The 22,330-nt window shown below is 47.9% G+C and overlaps 1 protein-coding gene across 4 annotated transcripts in view; it reads left to right on the forward strand.

The window, feature by feature from the left end:
* The window catches only part of ptprub (protein tyrosine phosphatase receptor type Ub), a 157,047-nt gene that overhangs the window by 104,460 nt on the left and 30,257 nt on the right, over nt 1-22,330 (forward strand). For all 4 annotated transcript variants that reach the window (XM_023807582.2, XM_023807583.2, XM_023807584.2 and 1 more), the window contains exons 9-14: nt 1,578-1,687; nt 5,294-5,495; nt 8,113-8,215; nt 8,694-8,967; nt 12,247-12,283; nt 19,804-19,942. In XM_023807582.2, coding sequence (XP_023663350.1) covers nt 1,578-1,687; nt 5,294-5,495; nt 8,113-8,215; nt 8,694-8,967; nt 12,247-12,283; nt 19,804-19,942 — 865 coding nt within the window. The remainder of the gene's footprint in view (nt 1-1,577; nt 1,688-5,293; nt 5,496-8,112; nt 8,216-8,693; nt 8,968-12,246; nt 12,284-19,803; nt 19,943-22,330) is intronic.

The raw sequence follows: 22,330 nt of genomic DNA on the forward strand, positions 1-22,330 counted from the left end.
ACATGCAAGCTCAGCACAGCCCCCCGGTGAGAGCGCTACGAGGCTTCATCCGAGCAGTAGCTGGGGCACCTCCAGAGGGTCCGCGGCATCAGCAGAACTGGCTGACGACTGCAGAATTAGTCATGCCGCTATTGGAAACGGCGGAGGCAGAAGAAGAAACGTGGAAAAAGCTTGTTTCTCCAAAATGCTTGTCTTCACATTAATCGTCAAACATGAACCGCAGAAGTGGGATAATTGATTCCCAGATGGTCATGCCCGTGGCCCTGTGATCGAAATATAAACAAACGTGTTGACTTTAACAAAAAAGAGGAGGAGCCAAGAACGTTCACGTGCTGCCCACCAATCAGCAGCTCTCCCTCAGCTGCCATCATGAAAACCTTAAGAGAGGTAAATGAATGGCTGCTGTCTCTGTGGAGGAACAGGAATAGAAGCCCCTGCAGTGAGGGGGAGGGGGGGCTGGTTCTCTGTTCGTTTAGCTGGGCTTGACGGCTCCTCACACTCTACACTGGTTTTAATGGACCCAGCCCTTGGCTGCTAGGTCTTTGATGGTTTATCACCTCTTCTGCACTGTAACCCTCTGGTGATTTTAGCAAGATGGTTGAGCTCAGATTGAGTGGGTGGAGTCAAGCTAGCAGCAGATCACCACAGATCACCACAGATCACCAGTCACTCAGTCCCATTTCCTCGCCTTCCCAACCATGCTGACACTTCATGAGCATGCTTGCAGTGACTTGGGATTTCATGGCACCTGGGAACTCCATCACCTGCTCCCCCCCAGCCCCGCTGTCCTCCTAACATGCCCCCTCCCACCTCATGCTGGAAGGCATCCATCACCCTTGTCTTCACACCTCCATTGCTTTGACAGATAATACCCCTGGGAAGATTAATGCCCCCCTAAGCCTCTGGTTTCACGTTGCACAGCCCTACGCAGCCCCCCTCACCGATGAAAGTCCAGCCAGGTGCGGGGTAAATGATAATCTGCGTCTCTGGTCATTTCACAAAAGGAAAAAAATGGCCTGGATGTGCTAATCAAATTTTATTCATGTCTTTCCCGTGAAAACAATAAGATAGAGTCAAAACGTCACCTTTAATGGAGCAGTAGAACGATTAGACCATGTCTTTTTTGGCACAGTATGTCTTCACAATCCTTTATTCGTAAGTCACACTTAATTTTGGAATAAAGGTTGTTTAAGTTACCCATTTCTGTGGCTAGATCTCTAGCTCCAGGTGCCTGGTGTTGAAAGAAAATCAAATCAGAGACACACGGGGGGCTGGAACGGTGACCCCGCCGCTTCTGGGGGTCCCTCTCCTGCTGTCTCAAATGACCTGCTCCGACTTTCAGCCAAACGGGCCCCTCCCTCCAAGATGAGTCTGCTCTAACAACCAAAGCACTGAGGAGAAGTGACACTCTCTCACCCTGCCTCTTTTTCCCCTTAACCTCAGTAGTTTCTCACTCTTTGGCCCCATCTGTGCACTCTTCTCTGTAAACACACGGGTGGGCGCCCCCCCCAGAGGGTTATATGCTGTCAGCCCCTCCCTCACAGCAAGCACCTGTCTGTTTTTCTCCTCCGCCACAGTTCCTGGCGGCATTGCCCCGGAGTCGCTGACCTTCACCCCCCTAGAGGACATGATTTTCCTGAAGTGGGAGGAGCCTGTGGAGCCTAATGGACTCATCACCCAATACGAAGTGAGTCCCTGGGGCCAAAAAGCTCAGTAACTCACCCGCAGGCTCTGGCTGCCAGCTGAACACCTTACTGTGTGCCTTAATGCTAAAACAAGCAGGTCGGCCTGCCTGGCATCTCAGGCTGCCTAAAGATCACGTTAGATCGCTCACTCAGGGGGCAGGGTAAATGCTCGGTAAGGGGTGTTTTCTGCATTGCATAGGTGAGCGAGGTCGGGAGGGTGGGGGTGGGGGGTGTGATGAGACTCATTTGAGCTCTCTGTGATGATGTGCCTTGAGGGACCTAATCAGGGTTGCCAACTCTCATACATCTGGCTTTCAGACTCGTGCAAAAAATCTTACGGCATTATAAATCTATAGATAGTTACATCAAAAGCATTGGGGTAGTTTTCAAACCCTACAGACTAATTAGAAGGTAATAAAACTGTTACATACATGTAAATGCATGTGCAGACTTGTCTCCAGTTGAAAATCTCACGCCAGCCTGCTGACCTAAGTTGGGAACCCTGCTGACCTAAGTTGGGAACCCTGCTGACCTAAGTTGGGAACCCTGCTGACCTAAGTTGGGAACCCTGCTGACCTAAGTTGGGAACCCTGCTGACCTAAGTTGGGAACCCTGCTGACCTAAGTTGGGAACCCTGCGCACCGTGCTGCCCCCCATCCTCCGCTCTCCTTAGAGGACCTTGCGTCTCCCTCAGCACCCACTTCTCCAGCAGTAGAATGCAATTAAGTGGGATCTGTGGATTGACATGTAAAGTGGCGACTGAGCCGGATTCTCTCAGTGTAACTTGCTGATCTCCCTCCAAGTGGAGAGGGAGGAGCTTCACGCAGGCACTGAGAAATCCTTTCATTTCTGCTAGATTAAAGCATCGACTGCCTCGCGATGATCGACCGCGAGTCTTTGGTCCCTTGTGCTCCTTCTGGTTGCCATTATCTATCAGCTTTTTTTTTTTTAGCTCCTTTGTAGAAGCAATTTAACTGATTCTGTGAAGAGCGAATCCTCATGTTATCGCAAACATCCAGGCCTCATGCTCTCAACTTAATGCATAGGTGTGCGGTCGGCCTCAGCTGCAGGCTTCGAGCTCCACCGGAGCCCCCTCCTACCGGTGCCTCCTCAGCAAACGTTAAAGGGAGATTTCCCATAATGCACCTGGAGTGGCCTGCTGCAAGTCTGGAGTGAAGAACAGTTTTGATGTAAAAACCATAACCTGTAAACATATTCTTAGATAAGATAATCTAATAATTAGTCATTTAAAACACAATCGTTAATGTATGCATCGTAAACAAACAAATTGAATTAAGGTAATTTTTCTTGTAGCTGATCGTTAGAAGCTGATTGAGTGCTGTAATTATCATTCTGAGAAATCAGTGAATTCTGGCCGGAATGATGTTTAAACTCAAAAAACGAAGATTTCCACAAGCAGCGACACTTTCCCCAGGCTGTTGTCTAAGCATTTGGCTGTATGGGATGGAAACTAACGGTGACTCAAAACAAAATACAGGCAATTACAGCTGTATCAAAGCAAAAAGAGCAGCTGTTGTCATGCTTTCAAATGGCATGGTCACTCTGAGAAGAATGAGCACCAACCTCCCAGCTCCATAAAACCTAGTGATATTTCTTCAGATGATCTGGTGATTGTGAACACAATGCCTGAACTTGACCCTAGTTGGATTTTCAGGTTGTGTATTCTAATGGTTCGGCTTCTAATAAATTATTAAAGAGAAGATAAATTGGACCACAGTAATTACAAAAAGCATTAGTGAAGGAATTGTCAAAGGCTGTTACATACAGTCCTACTGAAAACGCCGATTTAGTCTGTCTGATTATGCTATTCTCAGATGTTGGTTGCTGTAAGCACTCACAGTTCAGAATCTGTGCACACCTTCAAGCTCCTCATGAATTTAACAAAGAAGAGGTTTTGTATATCTTAGATACTTCAAAAAGGCACCGCATTACACTTCCTGCTATGCTATAATGATTATATTCAAGTCACGTGGGACGAGAGTTTACAGAATCATTAAATGGGTGTATTTGGATAATATCTGCCTGTGGTTCATGTTTGCATCCAAGGGTTAGCAAGTCATCTGGAACCTTCTCACACCCTGGCGGTAAACCAGATCCTCTGACTAATGATATTTCCTGAAATGGGGCCAGATGTCAAGGAATTAGTTGAATCTCTTTTGGGCAAGACTGCCCCCAATAACCTACAATTGTGCCCAAAGGGAATAGATGAAACAAGCTGTGCAAAAAAATAAATATACAATTATGGCAGCTCCAGACTATTTGTGAGTGTCATTCAGTCCATTACATTATACAAAAGCAAGACCTATTACAGTCAAAAAAACAAATAAATTAAGTGGATCACGTATCCAGCAGGATCCTTCTGAAGCCACGAATAAAAGCCCCAAATAAGGAGCTCAAAACAGGGTTACGCAAATAACCTCAGTGATAATGAATATCTGAAGAAAAAGTACTATAGACCGAAGACTACAAAAGCAATTCAGGTCAAATTCCTGAGAAACATTGTAATTAATGGCATTGAGGAGGTGGTGGATAGAGTTTTGGAAGGGATTTGCTCACTCAGAGTCATTTGGTAGCGAGGCTGAGAAATCCACAAATAGAGGCGATCACCACTAACCATTCACAGACACACACACGGTAAATATCTTTGTGAGTCACACCAAAACTTCCAGGAACATTAAGGTAAGCAGAGGGAAGGAAAAAAAAACACACACTCAAGACTGTATTGCAAGGGAACCCTGAAGAGACTGAAACTTTGTGAAAGTTTTCTTCGGAATCAGACTCTGGAATCAGCGCTGAGGAGAATTCTGGTCAGGTTCAGGTGTTTGTGAAACCAGCCTGACCAGAGAGAGAGAGAAAAAGAGAGAATAGATACCTGCCACTGTGCTGTGGGTGAGACAACCACCCCACACATACAAAAATAAACACTTGGATCATTCTTGTATTCGTTTTGTGACACCTGCTGTACGTAATGGTGCATGGTCGTTGTCGTGAAAGTATATCTGTGTTTTAATTTGGGTGGCAGTATGTGGAGGACGTCCAGGGTTGAGAGATGGTTTCCTGCCCCTGACTGTCTTTGTGTGGAATATTTTTCAGGGTGGGCTGATGTCTCTAGACCAGTGTTTCCCATTCTGGCCCTGGAGGATCCACAGTCAGTCCATGTTTTTACTTCCTCTGAGCTCCCTGCCAGACAGTCCAAAAAACGTGGACCGTCTGTGGGTCCCCGGGGACTGGATTGGGAAACACTGCTCTAGACGCCTGTAGTATGTGAGTGCATACAGTGCCATTGGTGGCCATTCTGTCCAGCTTGTCCAGTGCCTTCTGCTCTGTACTTCCTGCATAGACACTGGGCTTCACAATGACAATTGGATAAGTAGTATGGAAAACAGAGGGGATTGTTCTTGTGTTTTCCGCTGTTTCCATCTAAATTTTCTTTTTTTATTGAGCAGATGGATACAGATCCTAACATTATCTTTCGTCAGCTGGCATGGCTAGCAGTAAATTCACAGCTGTAGAAACGGTTTTATTGAGCTTAGCGTGCCTGTGAGTGTTAGCGACTGATTGTCAGGGTCGCTCTCTTCGCTGCGCAGATCAGCTATCAGAGCATCGAGTCATCAGACCCCGGGATCAACGTGCCAGGCCCACGCCGGACTGTGTCCAAGCTCCGCAACGAGACCTACCACATGTTCTCCAACCTGCACCCGGGCACCACCTACCTGATCTCCGTGCGCGCCCGCACATCCAAAGGCTTTGGCCAGACCGCCCTCACTGAGATTACCACCAACATCTCCGGTGAGCGTGGCGTCGCGGCCTTACCCGGGGGGAGCTGTGGGCGCTGGGGATGGCGCCGGCACTGGGGCAATCACACGGAAGAGGTGGGAAAACGTTCAGTCAGGCAGATGCACAAAAACAAGGAGGCAGTGAGACTAATGAAGCTAGAACACATTGCTGATCACACAGAGCAGAGCGGCCGGCGCAGAGCACACAGGGTGTGTGAGGAACACTGTTCTCCTGCCTTATCTGCCAGCTTCTCTGAAAAGTAACGCTTGTGTGTGACGGGAGCCCACGTGAGTCTCCTGTTTCCACTGACATGAGTATATTTAGGGAACCAGGAACAAGAACTCCTGATAGCGGATTTTTCATTAAATAAACCCTGTTCGCGTCTCAGTACCAGGAGTGCATTGAATTGGACGAGGGCTCCTTAATTACGGACCTGGGGATTCAGGCTGCGGGATGTTGAACAGAATTTCCAAGAGTGACGGTTCCCTGCCGGAACACAGAGCGCTTTCCAGCTTCTCACAAAGTGACATTACTGGGACATGAAGGTTTGACTGATGGATATCTCGGGCTTTTAACCTTTTTTACGGCCGGTGGGTGCGTGAGGCGCGCTTGAGCGGTGTGCAGTGCTGCCAAGACAGGCCTGGAATGACAAAACAGGCAAACCCGGGCCAGTTATGAGTCACGCCGTCTCCTCCCTAAACCGCGCAATGCCGGCGCTTCTGTCAGGGCTGCCAAAACATGCCGGCCGTGTAAATCCGTCCTGATGTAAGTTTGCCTTTGCAACGACGCCACGATATGCGAGTCGCTTAGTTAAACCGTGAAGGTGAGTATGAAGTGTCCTTAATTTAATGATACATGGCTTTGACATTAGAGAAGGCAATTACTGTCCAAATATGCTTTAAAGGGACATTATACGGACAAAAATAAAATGTGAAAATCTTAAGCTGAAAATGGAAGCCCCAAGGTGGACTTCAGTCCAAAATAGCAGTGCAATTCTGTGGAATATACTGCTAAATATCTTTTTTTCCTGTATTTCTTCTCTTCAATGGAATAAGCCACCCCAGAAGTCTAATCTTTCAGGAGTTTCAATCTTCCCAGCAGTTTAATTTTCAGGACTGAACCAAGACTGAACGGTTAACAAGGCAGATCTGTAATTGGAGGGTGACTGCCGATAGGCTGGTCTGTTTCTCTGTGACGTTTCGGTGAGTTTCTCCCCGTATGTCAGGGCCACCACGTCTGTGTTCATCTTCCCGTACAACTGATCGCCAGTGTCCTCAATTGTGATTCTTCCTCCACCAGCCTCCATCCTATGTGCCCCTCCCCCGATAATCACTTTTCACCACCCTCAGGCCTGCAGTAAACGAAAAGTCATTTCCAAAAAGCCCGTAGGTTTTTTTTCCCCCTGAATGTTTGATCATACCTCAAGCATCCCTGAGTCATTACAGCCCTTGGTGTAAGACGTGCCTCATAGCAGTAAGCTCTTTAATCCTGGCTGCTACTGAGGCAGTGCCCCCCCGTTACCGGCAGTGCTGTGGATGAAAGTCCGTTTCCGGCCAGCATTCTGCCAGACCCCCTCTACCCTCCCACGGCGCTCCCACCCCCCCCCACCAGTGACTGACAGGCCCGGGTCGCCCAGAGCGATGCCCTCAGTTTCAGCTCCCGCTGTTCCACCGCAGAACCGGCATAAATCCAGGATCCGGGTTGCCATGGCGCTTCCCGCCGAGGCTGCGCAGTTCATTAGACGGTTATGCTTTTATTAATGTGACCGCAGCTGCGGGCACCTGATCCCGACAGCCACTGGGTGCAGAGCGTACACAGGGACGTGGCAGCTTCCGGTGCCGCTTGGGCATACTGTCACCGTGTGCCCGCCGATCTCCGGGGTGCGGGCAGCGCCGTCACCCCAGAGCTGGGCGACAGTCAAGCAGGCCACAGGAAGGGGGGGCAGCAGGCGAGGCCTATTCTGCTGTGGCAGGTGCAGGGAGGCCGCGGGGTATTTACGCTGGGGAGCAGACCGCGTGTACGCATCTTCTGTTACGGTGTCTGCTGTTACGCATCTTCTGGGACAGGGATCCAGGCAGGCATCTCCTGGATCACGGTCAGAGAACGTGAAGCGGGACAAAGGCTCACTCGGGCCCCCCTTATCCATGTCACTGCCTCTCCGCTGGTGGCACCAATACTGGGGTGGTACACAGGGGAAGCTAGCTTAGGCGCTGGGGGCTGCAGAAACTGACTGGCGGCGCTGTTAAGTGCGCTGATCACCTCCCATTTCTGCTGCCCTGTCAGCTGAATTCCGAAGCCTTGGATTAACGTCTTAATTATTGATTCCTTTGGATTCGCTTCCTCTCACTAATTGACTACCGATATTAAACAGTAATCAGGGTAGTTCTGCCTTATTGCTCAGTGTTGCTCTCTGGTGATCTGCGAGACTCGCCCCACAATCCCTTTACAGCGAACCAGTCACACCCGCTCGCTTTTAATTGCATTCTGAGCCAGTACCTGCAGGAAGCCTGAAGGAATAAAGAACGTCAGGATATTAAAGGGAAGTGCGCAGTTATTTAAAGGGGATGTCTGGCATGCGATTTTTATGTGGCAGTTGCGGACATATGAGAGCGTCTGCTTGTCCTTGCAGCTCCCGCCTTTGACTACGGGGACATGCCCTCCCCTCTGAGCGAAACGGAGAATACCATCACCGTGCTGCTCCGCCCTGCCCAGGCCAGGGGCGCCCCCGTCAGGTGAGGCCAGGAGGTTGTTCGAACCATAGTTTCTGTCCTGATTAAGTAATTTTACTGAGCCTTACTATCACTTTCCCTGTGGTTACATTAGTATCAACTTTGTCACATTTTATTAGTAAAAAAAAACAGCTCTCGGAACATGAAGATAACTGCCAGTATTTCATGTAGACCTTGATAAGGAAACTCCATAATGAATAACTGCTGGTGTATGATTACAGAGATTTCTGGAATTAATGTCTCTGAAAAGTCACATCTCAAGGTTGTAAAATAGGAAAAAACAACTTGGCTGACATTCAAACTTCAGTCAAGATACTGATTTAATTTCTCTGTTTCTTGTGCTTGGATCACGGTATGTTGCTGCTTGTGTTTGACGCGATCCCCCTAGTGGTGCATTGTGGATAGTGCGCCTGGCTCAGAAATCAAACCTGCAGCTGCCAGTGTCCATCCTCCACTTGTCTGTGCTCTGCTCCATCCACAGCACGTACCAGGTGGTGGTGGAGGAGGACAGCACCCGGAAGGTGAAGCGGGAGCTGGGGCCGCAGGACTGCTTTCCGGTGGCCTCGTCCCACAGCGAGGCTCAGGCCAAGGGGGCTCCGCATTACTACACGGCGGAACTAGCACCCAGCAGCCTCCCAGAGGCCACGCCCTTCACCGTGGGGGACAACCACACCTACAACGGCTACTGGAACACTCCCCTTGACCCCAGGAAGACCTATCTGATCTACTTCCAGGCCATGAGCAACTTCAGAGGAGTAAGTAGCTGCTGGTAGAAAAGTGAGAGGCTGAACATAGATCGGCAAGAGCAGTTTGTGCATTTGTGTAAGAAGACTTGACACAAAGCACACTGCCAAATGTCAGCTAATACACATCAGCCTGTTCAGGATAAAGAAAAACAGAATAATTTTGACTTAACTTCCAGTCAAAAAACCCAACAAATATTTGAAATACATAGTAAATTATCATCCATCCGTCAATCCATCCTCCATTTCCATACCTGCTTATACTATGCAGGGATCAAATTATAGTAAATATTTAATATGGAAAGCAAATTATAGTAAAGCCCGGCACTGTGTTTCTGCACCTGCATTTCGATTTTCCAGGGCACACATCAGAGTTCAGAAAATAATTACCGCAGATCGTTTTAAAGCAATGCGGTTTCAGAAAGTGTGGGGCACATTCGAGGCTTTTGTTTAATCTGCTATGGACTAAGGGGCGTCTTTCATGCTGTTGACCTCCGAGAGCTCCTTCGAGAGAACGGAGAGCCGGTCGCCAGCGTGCTCCACTATGTGGGCAGCGCTGTGTACTGGAGCTGTAGCCAGGACTAGATAATTGGTTGTGTTGATAACAGGATGGAGGCGTAGGGCGAAGAGAAGCGGGAGCGTCATATGCCTTTCGGAGAGAGTTCTCAGCTGCAGAGTGTGTGATGGTGGGTGGCTGGAGTGTTACTGTTCGACCTCAGATGCATTGCTGAGAGGCATTGCCTTCTAGTGCCTATAGGCAACTGCTGGAAGCTTTGGACCAATCGGGAGAGTGCGGCGAGGCAAGAGCTCCTCCCCCCTCTGCCAATCCTACAGATGCTGGGGCGTGTCAAGGCAGCTGTGCAAACAGCAGAGTTAACACAGCAGCTAGCTGGCATCCCTGTGACCCCGTAAGCGCCCCCGGAGCAGCTGGCGGGCACGACGCACACGTACTGACGGAGCTTGATTTGGCACTGGTGCAGCAGGCTGCATAAATCAACAGTACACAAATGCCTGGTGGAGTGGGGGGGGGTATAGCTACTGAGGATCTTCTTGAAATTCTCTGGGCTGCGTAGTTTGATTGAAGGCTCTGCACGCTGAAAAGCCTGTGGGGGCTGGGTGTTCACCATCACTGGAAACACAGGAGAGATCGCTTCTCAAAAAGAAGCGGGAAAACTCGGCTTTTAAGGGCCAGGTTGAGTGGCAGAGCCTTAACTCAACGTCATCTCAGTCCTGGAACACGCTCAATCTTCCTGGGGGCTTCTACAGAATGAGCCTTTCTGGCTCACGGCATCACGCCACCTGTAGAGCCTGGTCATTCTGCTTGAATCTGGGGTCAAAAGTGAAGTGGAAAGAGCATTTAATGCGACGCTGCTTATTTCATTTTGTGCATGAGGCTGACAATGCTGCATTACTGGTTTGCTTCATCCCAAACGCTCGATTGTCATTGACCTCAGTGACTCAGGTGCTTGGCCTCAGGATGTCTATGAGTGTGTCTCCACCACTGTGGTAGATAGACTCAAAGTGGTTGACACCTCAGCGGCCAAAAACACATTTTGTAACATCATGCTGCTGCGCAGGAGGTGAAAACTGGGTACTCTAGATGTCTAGGTGTGTATTAACTTTAGCTATATGCTCTATAGCTCACTGTGTAGCTCCATGACCATTTAATGTATAGCTTCAAGCTCCCAGCTGCAAACTCAGAGTCTCGCTTGTCAATGATGAAACAAGGAGCTGTTAACCAGTGTGGATACAAAAGGTTTTTGAATAATTGGTCCCTGATTTTTGTGTTTCTGTTTTGCTCCGCTAAGATTGATCAGGTTCATCTCATCTAGGAGTAAAGCAGTCAGTATTGTTTCTGTTGTCTGTTAGACTTACTGCACTATACACAGAGTTCCTTCTCTCTCGGTCTCTGTTGCTCTCTCTCACTTTCTCTTTCTTTTACATGAAATGCACATAAATACAGCTGGGTAATCATGCACGCATTCAGATTCTCTGACAGTATGTTCTAGGAAAAACAGACTCAGTGCCGCAGTCCATAAGGTTGCTGCAGACGTCTGTCCACATGCTGCCGTTACCGGGCAGAGGGAGGGGTTTGCCGTCCTGGTGCCCCCCCCCCCCCCCCGGCTCGGAGCTGGAGGCCAGCTAATTAACTCCACTTCCTGCCACTTCTGGGCCGCAGTGCCCGAGTCGCGGACAGCAGCGGTGATCTGTCATGATTCGGCTCCCTTGCTGACTTGTCATATACTGCGAGTGCCTCTCTAGCTGGGTGTTTTATTTATTTATTTTTTATTCTCCCTTTTCGGCTGCTCACACGGGGATGTTTGTAATTCATCCGTTAAACACGGGGTAGCTGACAGGCCTTGCGTGCGAGGGCTCGCACACGTAGGCTGGTGGGTTGGATTCAAGGATGCAAGTCAGTGTCTGCGTTATTTGTTCCTTTCAAGTGCTACAAAAGCTGATCGCTAGGCCCCTCCCCTTTTATTTGTCTCTTTGTGCTCACTGGGTGAGTCAGGGTTGATTGACATCTGTCACATCCAATGACAAAGTCTGATGTATTCTCATTTATGTGTGTAGTATTTCCCCCATAAGTCTTTCTTCAGGTGGGATGGCGAATTGAGCCACATGAGATGGAGGATGGCAGGAAGCAATGGGGGATTTTTTTGGGGCCGGGTGGTGATGGATTTTACTTAACTGTGAGGGACGTTAAAACAGAAGGCAGCTGCTTGGATGACAGCAGGTGGTGTCAGGGCGTGGAAGCGCTCCGGGGGGGGGGGGGGGGGGTATGGGGACAGGCTTGGGGGGTGTCGGCGGGTCGTGGGATGTGAGGAAACAAAACTCCTTGGAATTACAATTAAAAACCAGGTGAAATGAGCTACTGTTGCCTGACTTTGACCCATATAAAGTCAAACACAGTAGGACTATACAGCTGTAATGCTGGTCAGGTGGTATGGTTGGGATTCTGGGAAAATCATGCGCTTTTCTATAGCCGATGAAAAAGTCTCCCAGGTAAAGCTGGCTTGTCATTTAAAAATAAGGCAAATTGCTGCATTTTCAAAAATGTGCTTTTCTCTTCTGGGGGTAGCAGATATGGGCATGTCACAGAATTAGTGTGTCTGAATGTGCTGAAGGGTATTCCTGCGAGGGGGCCGCATAAAAGCTTCCGTCTCAGTCTCTCTTTGTATGAAAACATGCCGACAGTGATTGGTGTGAAGCTGGATCTCTGTGTTGTGGCCTGTGCCTCTCCAACGCCACTAAATCACACCTGACTGCTGTTTTTCCTTCCTCTTTCAGGAAACGAGGATAAACTGCGTCCGCATCGCCCGCAAAGGTAACTCGGCGCCTCCGTTACGTAATATGTTTGTGTCAACACCGTGTTTTTTGAGCTGCCTACACCCCCCAAAGCACGTCGAGCCTCCCTCATTGAAAAGACATATAGAGGCACCGCTGGCTCTCGCCAAATTGATGCCCGGTTCCCTGACGGAAGATCAGCCCCCCCGGTGTAATTGGGTAAATAAGTCCTGGTGCAATCACTCAAAACCCCCATGTGTATGATGAGTGTTCAACACAAAATAGCTTCTGTACGTCAACCAGGTCTAAATGAACTACTCCCTCCGCAAGCAAAGTTAATGGCTATGGAATCCCCCAGATGAAAGGTTCTGTATAAATGTAATCCATTATCATCATTATTGTTATTATTCTTACTGTACCTGAACTGTCGGGCGGCAATCTTAATTACTGGGGCTGGCTTCAGGGCCCTGGGCCCCCTGGGGTCAGAGGTCACACTGAGTCATATTTGACTCAGCTTTTATGTTTTTTTCACCTTTGGATGTGAGTCACACATTTCCCGGACAGCGCGATGGAGTGCTCAGGCTGTGTCTGACCTGGGGGTGCTCAGGAGCATTGAGGTATTCCCTTTGGTAGCTGATGCTGAGATGGGGGGCACCTTGGGGGATGGAGGGGGGCACTTTTATCATGTTCTCCCTTTGGAGGTGGTAGACCGATGAAGTAAGGTAATGGAGTTGTGAAAAGAGCGTCTTGGGGGACTAGAGGGAACAGAATGCCCCCCCACCCTCACCCCCACCCCGCACCATCAAAAACCGGCTGAGGCGACACCTGCGGCCCCCCATCTGAGGCAGAGCCTCCTCCTTTTTTTCCTCACTGCTGCACAGAAGTTTCACGGAAACATGAAAAAGGACTCGTAAATTGAATTTAAGTCCGGGTGACATCAAAGGGCCTGGCCGTGCTGCCCTGTGCCGTGGCAGGGGGGAAGCTCCTTTGTGTGATACTGCCCCCCCCTCTACACCCCCATATTAGTCATGGCCCTAAATAGAGGCCCTCATGGGAGCTGCCACATCTTCCACACCAAGGCAAGCGGTGGAGGTGTCACATGGTGGTTATTTACCCCAAGGGATTATGGGTAAGGATGAGGGTTTGTGTGCCGGGTGGAAAATGTTCATATTACACTGCAGTGCCCCTTACTGACCCCCTTCCCTGGGACTCTGCTTAATTAGTGGAAAACCTGTGGATGGAGATCATCATCTGCTCTTTGCCCTGTCAGTCAGACTGAATTGAAGGATTCCTGGTCTGTAATTTTCTTCACAAAACGACAGGTTCCAGCCAGTCCTACAGGGTGCTTTAATCGACCCGAACACTTCGCCGTAATTGTGCCGCACGTGTAGCTTTTGAACTCCTTCTTTGTCGTTTCCTTTCATAGGCTGCGTTGGCCGTCGGGGGCTAACGTGGCGCTAATGAGAACCGCGGCTCGAACCTGATTGTTGGTGGCGACGAAAAACAGATGGAGGCTTGTTTTCCTTTCTGAAGCGACATATTAATTAAGAATCTCCTGGCAGCACCACAATAAGAGAAGAATCCCATTCATTTTCTGAAGTCCAGTTTAGTTATTGGGCAGTCAGCAGGTGGACAGATTCATTAGGAAGATAATTTGACGTTTGTGTCAGACATAATCGAAATTCAGAAGATTAGCGTGACATCAGAGGTGTAATGAAAAAGAGATTGGAAAAGGAGCTCAACTGAATGGGTACCAGGCGGCGTTTACAAAATATGGCTGCCACCAAAATCAGCATCCATTCATCTTCCTTGACTGCTTATCAAGTACGGGGTTGTAACGAGTCTGGAATCTCTCCCAGGAAGCCCAGGGAACGAGGCACGGGTACCCAAGATGGGATGCCAACAAAATGTAAATTAAAAAAAAAAATCTTCTCAAAAGTTCTTCTGTTCTATATTTACAAACAACCTATTTGGTGACAGCATTTTCCATCAAGGTGGTTAGTGTCGCACATGTTTTGGTCATGAAAAACAGGGTGACACCTTCAAAGGAAAGACCCACACATCACAAACGGGGATCTTTAGAATGGAGTGTTTTCTGTCTGTTTGGATCTCCTGCAGAGGAACGTTTATGATAACGATGAAAAAGCAGTATATTAGATGAAATGAGGCTGTTCTATTGATTGGTTGAGTCCAGTAAATTGCCCTCCAGTATCCAGCTTGTGTTGGCAGTCTGGGTACCCTCAGTAAAAAACGGTTTGGATAGGTCCTAGTTTGCCCACGATAAATTGTTAGGATGCCACCAAATGCCAGCTTGGCAAGTGGTTGTGCTGATTGATAAAGAAGCCCCCCGCCCACGGAGTGCCAACAGCGCTTCCCTGAAGGGGACGTATTTTTCAGCCGGCAGTTGGAGAAACATAAGAACAAAGTTTCCTGAGTTCCAGGCCTTTTGCCCTATGATGAACTGGGACAGGCTCCAGCCCGCCCCCCCCCAGTCTGACCAGGGTAAGTGGTTGGAAAGTGGGTGGATTTTTTAAAAACATTATGCTCTCACAGCCTTAGCAAAACGTTTTGTGATAATATGCCGCATTACATTAGCGGAGCAGGTGGGCACAGAGACTGTGCTCAGCACCTGCGGCAGGCTCATGGCTCATGGCTCATGGCTCATGTCAAGGCCAGGTGGCACTCTGGGACGGCAGTAACACCCGGCTCCCACTGCAGCCTGTCTGCTGTGTTGAGTTTACTAATATTCAGATTAGGCCCACAGTCTCACAGGGCGTGACCTCATCAGGTCAAATGCGGTCACATGGGGCGGCACCGGCTAATGGGAGCAGAGCACTTTGGGAGAATATTTAAGGTGAGATATTGGTCAAGTGGGCCAGTATCAGCAGAACATGAATCCAGTTTGAATTTGACCGTAACTTGTGTTTACCTGTTGAAGCCGTAATACTGAGCTGATCTGCTATAGGCAGCTGATCCTGGCCTGTCTGGGACGTCATGGGGGCCGTGCGTTCCCCTTGGCTCGCTTGTTTAGGGGCCTGGTGTTGAAAAAAGCCACTCATATGCAGACTGCTTCTCTAGATCTGCATCTAGGACACAGCTGGACCTCAGGAGAGCAGACCACCGCCATCCTGTAGAATAAGCAGATATGCCATCCTGTTTGCCACTATGACACACTCACGTGGTTATTTTTAATTCCGGAGCCATTTTCGGCTGTTGACCATTTCAGTAGTAGCTGCTCAATCACCAGACACTGCAGGCAGCTGAGAATTACTCAGCATTCCCGCCGGGATTAAGAGATGCCAAATGTAACATCACACTCTCTGTCTTTCTTCTTAGAAACGTTCTCACCTTTTTGTCAGTTTTAAATAGAATTTCACTCAGAAGGCATCCATGACCCAACTAATTCTTTAATGTTTTACTCTGTTTTGAGGTTAATTTAAAATACATGCAAATTGGATTACTTTTCCACTCATTTTAAGTAGCTGTAATTTCTAAACATAAGTGTTTATGCATTTCTAGAATTGTGAAGCCTCATTGCTAAAGCGACAGGTCAGATCAGTCATGCTCTGTGAGCACCAATGAGCTGCTCATGAAACTTTGAAATTAAATTGTTAGGAGGCAAAAAGAGAAAAAAAAATATCATAGAGTGACTGTCAGACATTCCTAGGGGCACAATTAAGCCACAACCCAGACAGTACCAAGACTGGCTCATCCTACTTAACTGCCCAGAAGTGAAAGGCAGTTGCCAGTAAAGTCGCAAGAGACTCGCCACCCAGACCGAGTGGCATTGTTATCGGCCGAAAAAGGGTTCAACAATGATGTCTCGAAATGGGATCAGCCGTCCCTTCAACCCAACACCGGTCTCTTTGGAGACTTGTGAGATGAAGGCTATTCCTGGCAAATGTCAACATTAAGTCATGCCTGGTGTATGCCAGAAGTCATGTGACAGACCTCCAGGCCTTCAGGAGTAATGTTCTGTGGCATAATGAACCTGAACTTAAATGGCAGATTTGGTGTCAGAAACACCCCCAGTACCAAGGTAAAGACCATGGAGGTAAAGACCATGGAGGTAAAGACCGATGTCAAGCATGGAGGTGGCTGCATTACGCTTTGGAGTGGATTTTTATTGAACTCATTTGCAACACGGACAGGATGGATGGATGCAAATACAGGGGAGTCCTGGACAAGGACCTGCCTTACTTAGTGGGAGATCAGCATTGAGCAAAAATACAGAATTAACAGTACAGAGGAACAGCTTTTAAGGCCGAAGTTCTGTAACGGCTCAGCCAAAGGACAGACTCCAAGGCTGGATGTGAAAATTGCTGTTCACCATCTCTAACTGAACGGAAGCAAATTTGCTTGAAGAAATGAGCAAAAATTCCAAATTCTTAATGTGCAAAGTTCATACAGCCTTACCCACATCACTGTAATTGCTGCCAAAGGCTTATCTCTAAAATGTTAACTTGGGGGGAGTGGGGGTGGGGGCTGATTACATTTGAATGTAAAAATATTTTTTGAAACGTGAATGTGCTGGATTTGCTTTAATGATCAGGGGCAAAAATGTAATTTCCTTGCATTCAGAGTTTAAGGTGTGACTAACAAAACGTGATGAAAGTGAAAGGGGTTGTGCAAAGGCACTGTGTGTGTGTGTGTGGATGTGTGTGTGTGTGTGTGTGTGTCGATCAGGTTTATATTACATTGTGGGGATCAATTGTCCTCTAAAATGTGATAACAACCTGTTATTTTGATGTTTCATTTTTCAGGTCCCCACAAAGATCTGTGAACGCAATCAAAAAACTAAAAATGTCAAAAGTCTCATATTTTGTTTGGTTACTTATGGTTAACATTAGGGCTGGATAGGGGCTAAGGTTGCCATGTTGGGATTAGAGTTTTCCCCATAGAAATTAGTGGAGTGTCCCCACAGATATATAATTACTAACCTGTGTGTGTGTGTGTGTGGATGCGTGCACCTGGGGTAAGATGTAATTACATATTGGTTGTCAAGGGGAACAAGGCGTGCATCATTTTATGCCGAGAACGGCTGAAATGAAGCGTGCAGTGAAGCAGGGCAGTGAAGCAGAGCAGTGAAGCAGGGCAGTGAGGCAGAACAGTGTGAATGGAGTCTCTCCCATTTTAGCCAGATGGATAATCAAGAAAGGATCTGCCTGCTGCAGGGAACGTGAACTCAACAGAAATCATGAACTCATGACCTTAGGCAGTGTGAAAATGTGCCCATTTATTGGTTCCTTCTGGAAGATAATGTACCCTGTCCCCAAATCCACATATCTACATCACATCCACCTCCAGTCTTTGCTTTTAAAACAGGTCCATCATAATATTGTTGCTTGTCAGATTTCCTCTAACCCCAAGACTGCTTCTCTGCTTCCATTTTGATTTGCAGTAGTGCAGTTAGAAATAAAAATCTTCAAACAATGAGGCTGCACATCTGCCCTCCCTCCTTTTTCCAGTGTTGGCAATGTCAGGGCGATTTCTAGTGACACATATCACTTTGGAAGGACACGCCCCCTCCACACACACACGCACACAGACACACACACCACATTCCCCTGTTGATACGCGCTTTCTCTGTTGTATGGAAGAGGCAGAGATTGATGTGATCTCTCCTCAGATTTTGTCGTCACAGCTGGGAGTTATCGTAGTGTCATACTTAGAATGATGAGCCTGTGTTTTGATGCGAATGAGGAACTTTACAATGGCGCCATCACCTGTGCTGTGATGAGAATAACAAGCTTTCTGATTCCGCCATCGCCTGTGCTGTGATGAGAATGACAAGCTTTCCGATTCCGCCATCGCCTGTGCTGTGATGAGAATGACAAGCTTTCCGATATCGCCATCGCCTGTGCTGTGATGAGAATGACAAGCTTTCCGATATCACCATCGCCTGTGCTGTGATGAGAATGACAAGCTTTCCGATATCACCATCGCCTGTGCTGTGATGAGAATGACAAGCTTTCCGATATCGCCATCGCCTGTGCTGTGATGAGAATGACAAGCTTTCCGATATCGCCATCGCCTGTGCTGTGATGAGAATGACAAGCTTTCTGATGCCGCCATCGCCTGTGCTGTGATGAGAATGAGGAGCTTTCCGATATCGCCATCGCCTGTGCTGTGATGAGAATGACAAGCTTTCTGATGCCGCCATCGCCTGTGCTGTGATGAGAATGAGGAGCTTTCCGATATCGCCATCGCCTGTGCTGTGATGAGAATGACAAGCTTTCCGATATCGCCATCGCCTGTGCTGTGATGAGAATGACAAGCTTTCCGATATCGCCATCGCCTGTGCTGTGATGAGAATGACGAGCTTTCCGATATCGCCAACGCCTGTGCTGTGATGAGAATGACAAGCTTTCCGATATCGCCATCGCCTGTGCTGTGATGAGAATGACGAGCTTTCCGATATCGCCAACGCCTGTGCTGTGATGAGAATGACAAGCTTTCCGATATCACCATCGCCTGTGCTGTGATGAGAATGACAAGCTTTCCGATATCGCCATCGCCTGTGCTGTGATGAGAATGACAAGCTTTCTGATGCCGCCATCGCCTGTGCTGTGATGAGAATGAGGAGCTTTCCGATATCGCCATCGCCTGTGCTGTGATGAGAATGACAAGCTTTCTGATGCCGCCATCGCCTGTGCTGTGATGAGAATGAGGAGCTTTCCGATATCGCCATCGCCTGTGCTGTGATGAGAATGACAAGCTTTCTGATGCCGCCATCGCCTGTGCTGTGATGAGAATGAGGAGCTTTCCGATATCGCCATCGCCTGTGCTGTGATGAGAATGACGAGCTTTCCGATATCACCATCGCCTGTGCTGTGATGAGAATGACAAGCTTTCTGATATCGCCATCGCCTGTGCTGTGATGAGAATGACGAGCTTTCCGATATCGCCATCGCCTGTGCTGTGATGAGAATGACAAGCTTTCTGATTCCGCCATCGCCTGTGCTGTGATGAGAATGAGGAGCTTTCCGATATCGCCATCGCCTGTGCTGTGATGAGAATGAGGAGCTTTCCGATATCACCATCGCCTGTGCTGTGATGAGAATGACAAGCTTTCTGATATCGCCATCGCCTGTGCTGTGATGAGAATGACAAGCTTTCTGATATCGCCTGTGCTGTGATGAGAATGACAAGCTTTCTGATATCGCCTGTGCTGTGATGAGAATGACAAGCTTTCTGATATCGCCTGTGCTGTGATGAGAATGACAAGCTTTCTGATATCGCCATCGCTTGTGCTGTGATGAGAATGACAAGCTTTCTGATATCGCCATCGCCTGTGCTGTGATGAGAATGACAAGCTTTCTGATTCCGCCATCGCCTGTGCTGTTATGAGAATGAGGAGCTTTCTGATATCGCCATCGCCTGTGCTGTGATGAGAATGATGAACTTTCAGCTGCGTTTCCTGCTTTCTGCACCCATTTGTCCCATATCTCCTGTCTGTCTGTCTGCCTGTCTGTCTTTTTTCTTGGTGTGCCTCCTTTTGTGCATATGTGTTATCCTGGCTCTCCTCATTTCTCCTGCATCTCCTTTCGCATCACGCAGCAGCTTGTAAGGACCACAAGAAGGCCCTAGAGGTGTCCCAGCACTCGGAGGAGATGGGGCTGATCCTGGGGGTGTGTGCTGGTGGGCTGGTGGTCCTCATCTTGCTCCTGGGTGCCATCATCATCATCATCAAGAAGGGGTAAGTTAAGGGAGCTTCTTACCACTTTTCAGTGTTTGCAAAGCAGCCTGTCCAGTGGGGAAGTTTGCTCCTGCTTAAGGAAAAATCAGATATGTCATGAAGGCCCTCTTATCAGCCCTAAACAATCAGCCATATTCACCCAAATACGTTTTTGCATGCAGTGTTTGACACATAGATGATCTGTATGTCTTGCTACACAATTCAAGAATGGGGTCAGTCAGGCCTTATTGGATGATATTAACAGACTAGAATGTTCCTTTAGCCATTTATCAGGCAATTTTTGGGTTTTTATCATATAGAAATCGATATCGCTGTAAACATTGTTCTTTTACAGGGGTTCTTGAAAGGTGCAAGTGTTTGAATTATGCTGAAATACTTTTTTTGGGAGTTTTTGTAGAACACAATGGCACCAATTTGAACTCTGCTAGAGGGCCAAAGCAGAGTGTAATCTAAAAATCTTGTCTGAGTGTGAAATATTTAATTAAGAGGGATGCAATTCAATTACTCCCTTAATTACATGTGGGTAGCAATGGTGTTGACTGTAGATTAGCCGGTAATTGGGTAGGAAAAGGTGGGCTTTCCGAAATGATTAGCTTCTCTGTTCTCTGGGCTCCCCAAGCTCTTGATTGCAAGAGGGTAGGGTGTGTGTGGATCGGTTACCCTCATATTAAAATCTGTGGGTTATCCGTCCTGTCGGTTTAATCTATTCAAGTCCCATCGGGCTTTTCATCCTCTTTGGAGTTTCTCAGAGGTCGGCGGATATGGAGGAAACTGTAACAGCCTCAAAGAGGAGTGAAGTCCGGTTTCATAATGGCTCATGGGAGTTTTACTTACACAGACATTTCTGAGGGCAGAAGGAAAGATGATTGTAGAGAGATAACCAATCAGATTATAGAGGAGGTGGATCCAAGCAACTAGAGGAAGCTGGACCAAACAGTCAGATGTCTTGGTCCCACATCCTGTGTAAGTAAAATTCCCACGAGCATCATAATGTAGTAGGAGCTCATTCTGTGGATAGTGATTTACTGACACTGGCATTTTCTGACTTTAACAGTGTGTTTACTGAAGAACATAAAAGTTTCCCAGTTTGCACGGTTTGACATTAAGAGTGATTGCAGGATGTTTATCCTCAAGCTCATCCTTAGCTCATTCTGGCACAGTTGCATGTATTCGGTCCTGTGTCCCAGCTTAACATAGATACCGAATGACATTTTAATTACAAAGCAGATGGCCTCTGCCGGGACACTCGCGGAGACATGCACCTTGTTCACGCGTTACGCTGTGACTCCTGCTCGTGACTGGATTCAATTAGAGACGTGGTTTGTTTTCCTGAGTGTGAAAAAAAACAGGACCAGTCTCAATCCTTAATTGTCTGCCTAATATCATGCATTTCTGTTGCAATGGAGGCAAGTTGTGAACCATTAACTTTTAAACTGTATTTTAACTCTGATTCCACTCAATGGCCTGGTCATTCGTTGCACCTGCTGGCTAATGCAAACAGCCTGCTCTTACAAACAGTAAATTGTACGGCTGCACCTGAATATATCGAGCAGGAAATTATTAGTGTAAGTGTTACAGTGGCTAAGATGCCTGGTTTAAGTGGTGTTGATCGTGGTGAAATTATTGGTGCTGGTTCCAGCATCTCAGGCACAGCCTCTCCTGCGATTTTCACGTGCTACAGTTTCAAGAATGGTGCGATGAACAAAAACATCCACTCAATGGCATCTCTTTGGCTAAAGACAACCTGTTAATGGGAGAGGTCAAAGGAGGGTTGACAGATTCCTCACAGCTAACAGGAAGGCCCCAAGTGCAAGCAGGACATCTCCGTATGGGAGTGATCTTCAGACTGGCTTTTCTCAATGCAGAAATCAGTGACTCGTGAAGCGGTTCTGAAAGCCACAGTGGCTCCTACTTGATACTGGCTTGGTTTGTACCTTATAAAGTGACTGCAGAGTACATATTCAGCTTAAACTACAATGAAATCTGAGCTGCACAGTAACCAACACAGAACAGGTGAGCAAGTTACAGGTGAACACACTTTTTAGATCTAGCATTAGAAGTTTAAAGTGCTCGGGGTATAAGCTCGATTAGGCTGCTAAGCCACCATGACATTGACTGCCAACTGGATAATTGCTAAATTTACCCTGGCGGAATGCCACATGGTGTTCTGATTAAAGAGTAACAAGCTAACAAGTTTAATTAGGCTGCTTAGTCCACTTTCTGGCCACTCGCTGGCCGTGCCTCTGTCTGCCGGGATGTCGAGAGCATGGCTGATTGCGCTGTTGCGTCTGCTGGTAGGCTGGTGGTCTATCCTCTTGAGCAGATACCAGGGCCGAGGTTAGGCATCCATTCACCCTCAGACTAATGACATGTTCCAGGGCCCTGGTT

The sequence above is a fragment of the Paramormyrops kingsleyae genome, chromosome 9 (genome assembly GCF_048594095.1).
Source record: "Paramormyrops kingsleyae isolate MSU_618 chromosome 9, PKINGS_0.4, whole genome shotgun sequence".
NCBI classification, from domain to species: Eukaryota; Metazoa; Chordata; class Actinopteri; order Osteoglossiformes; family Mormyridae; genus Paramormyrops; species Paramormyrops kingsleyae.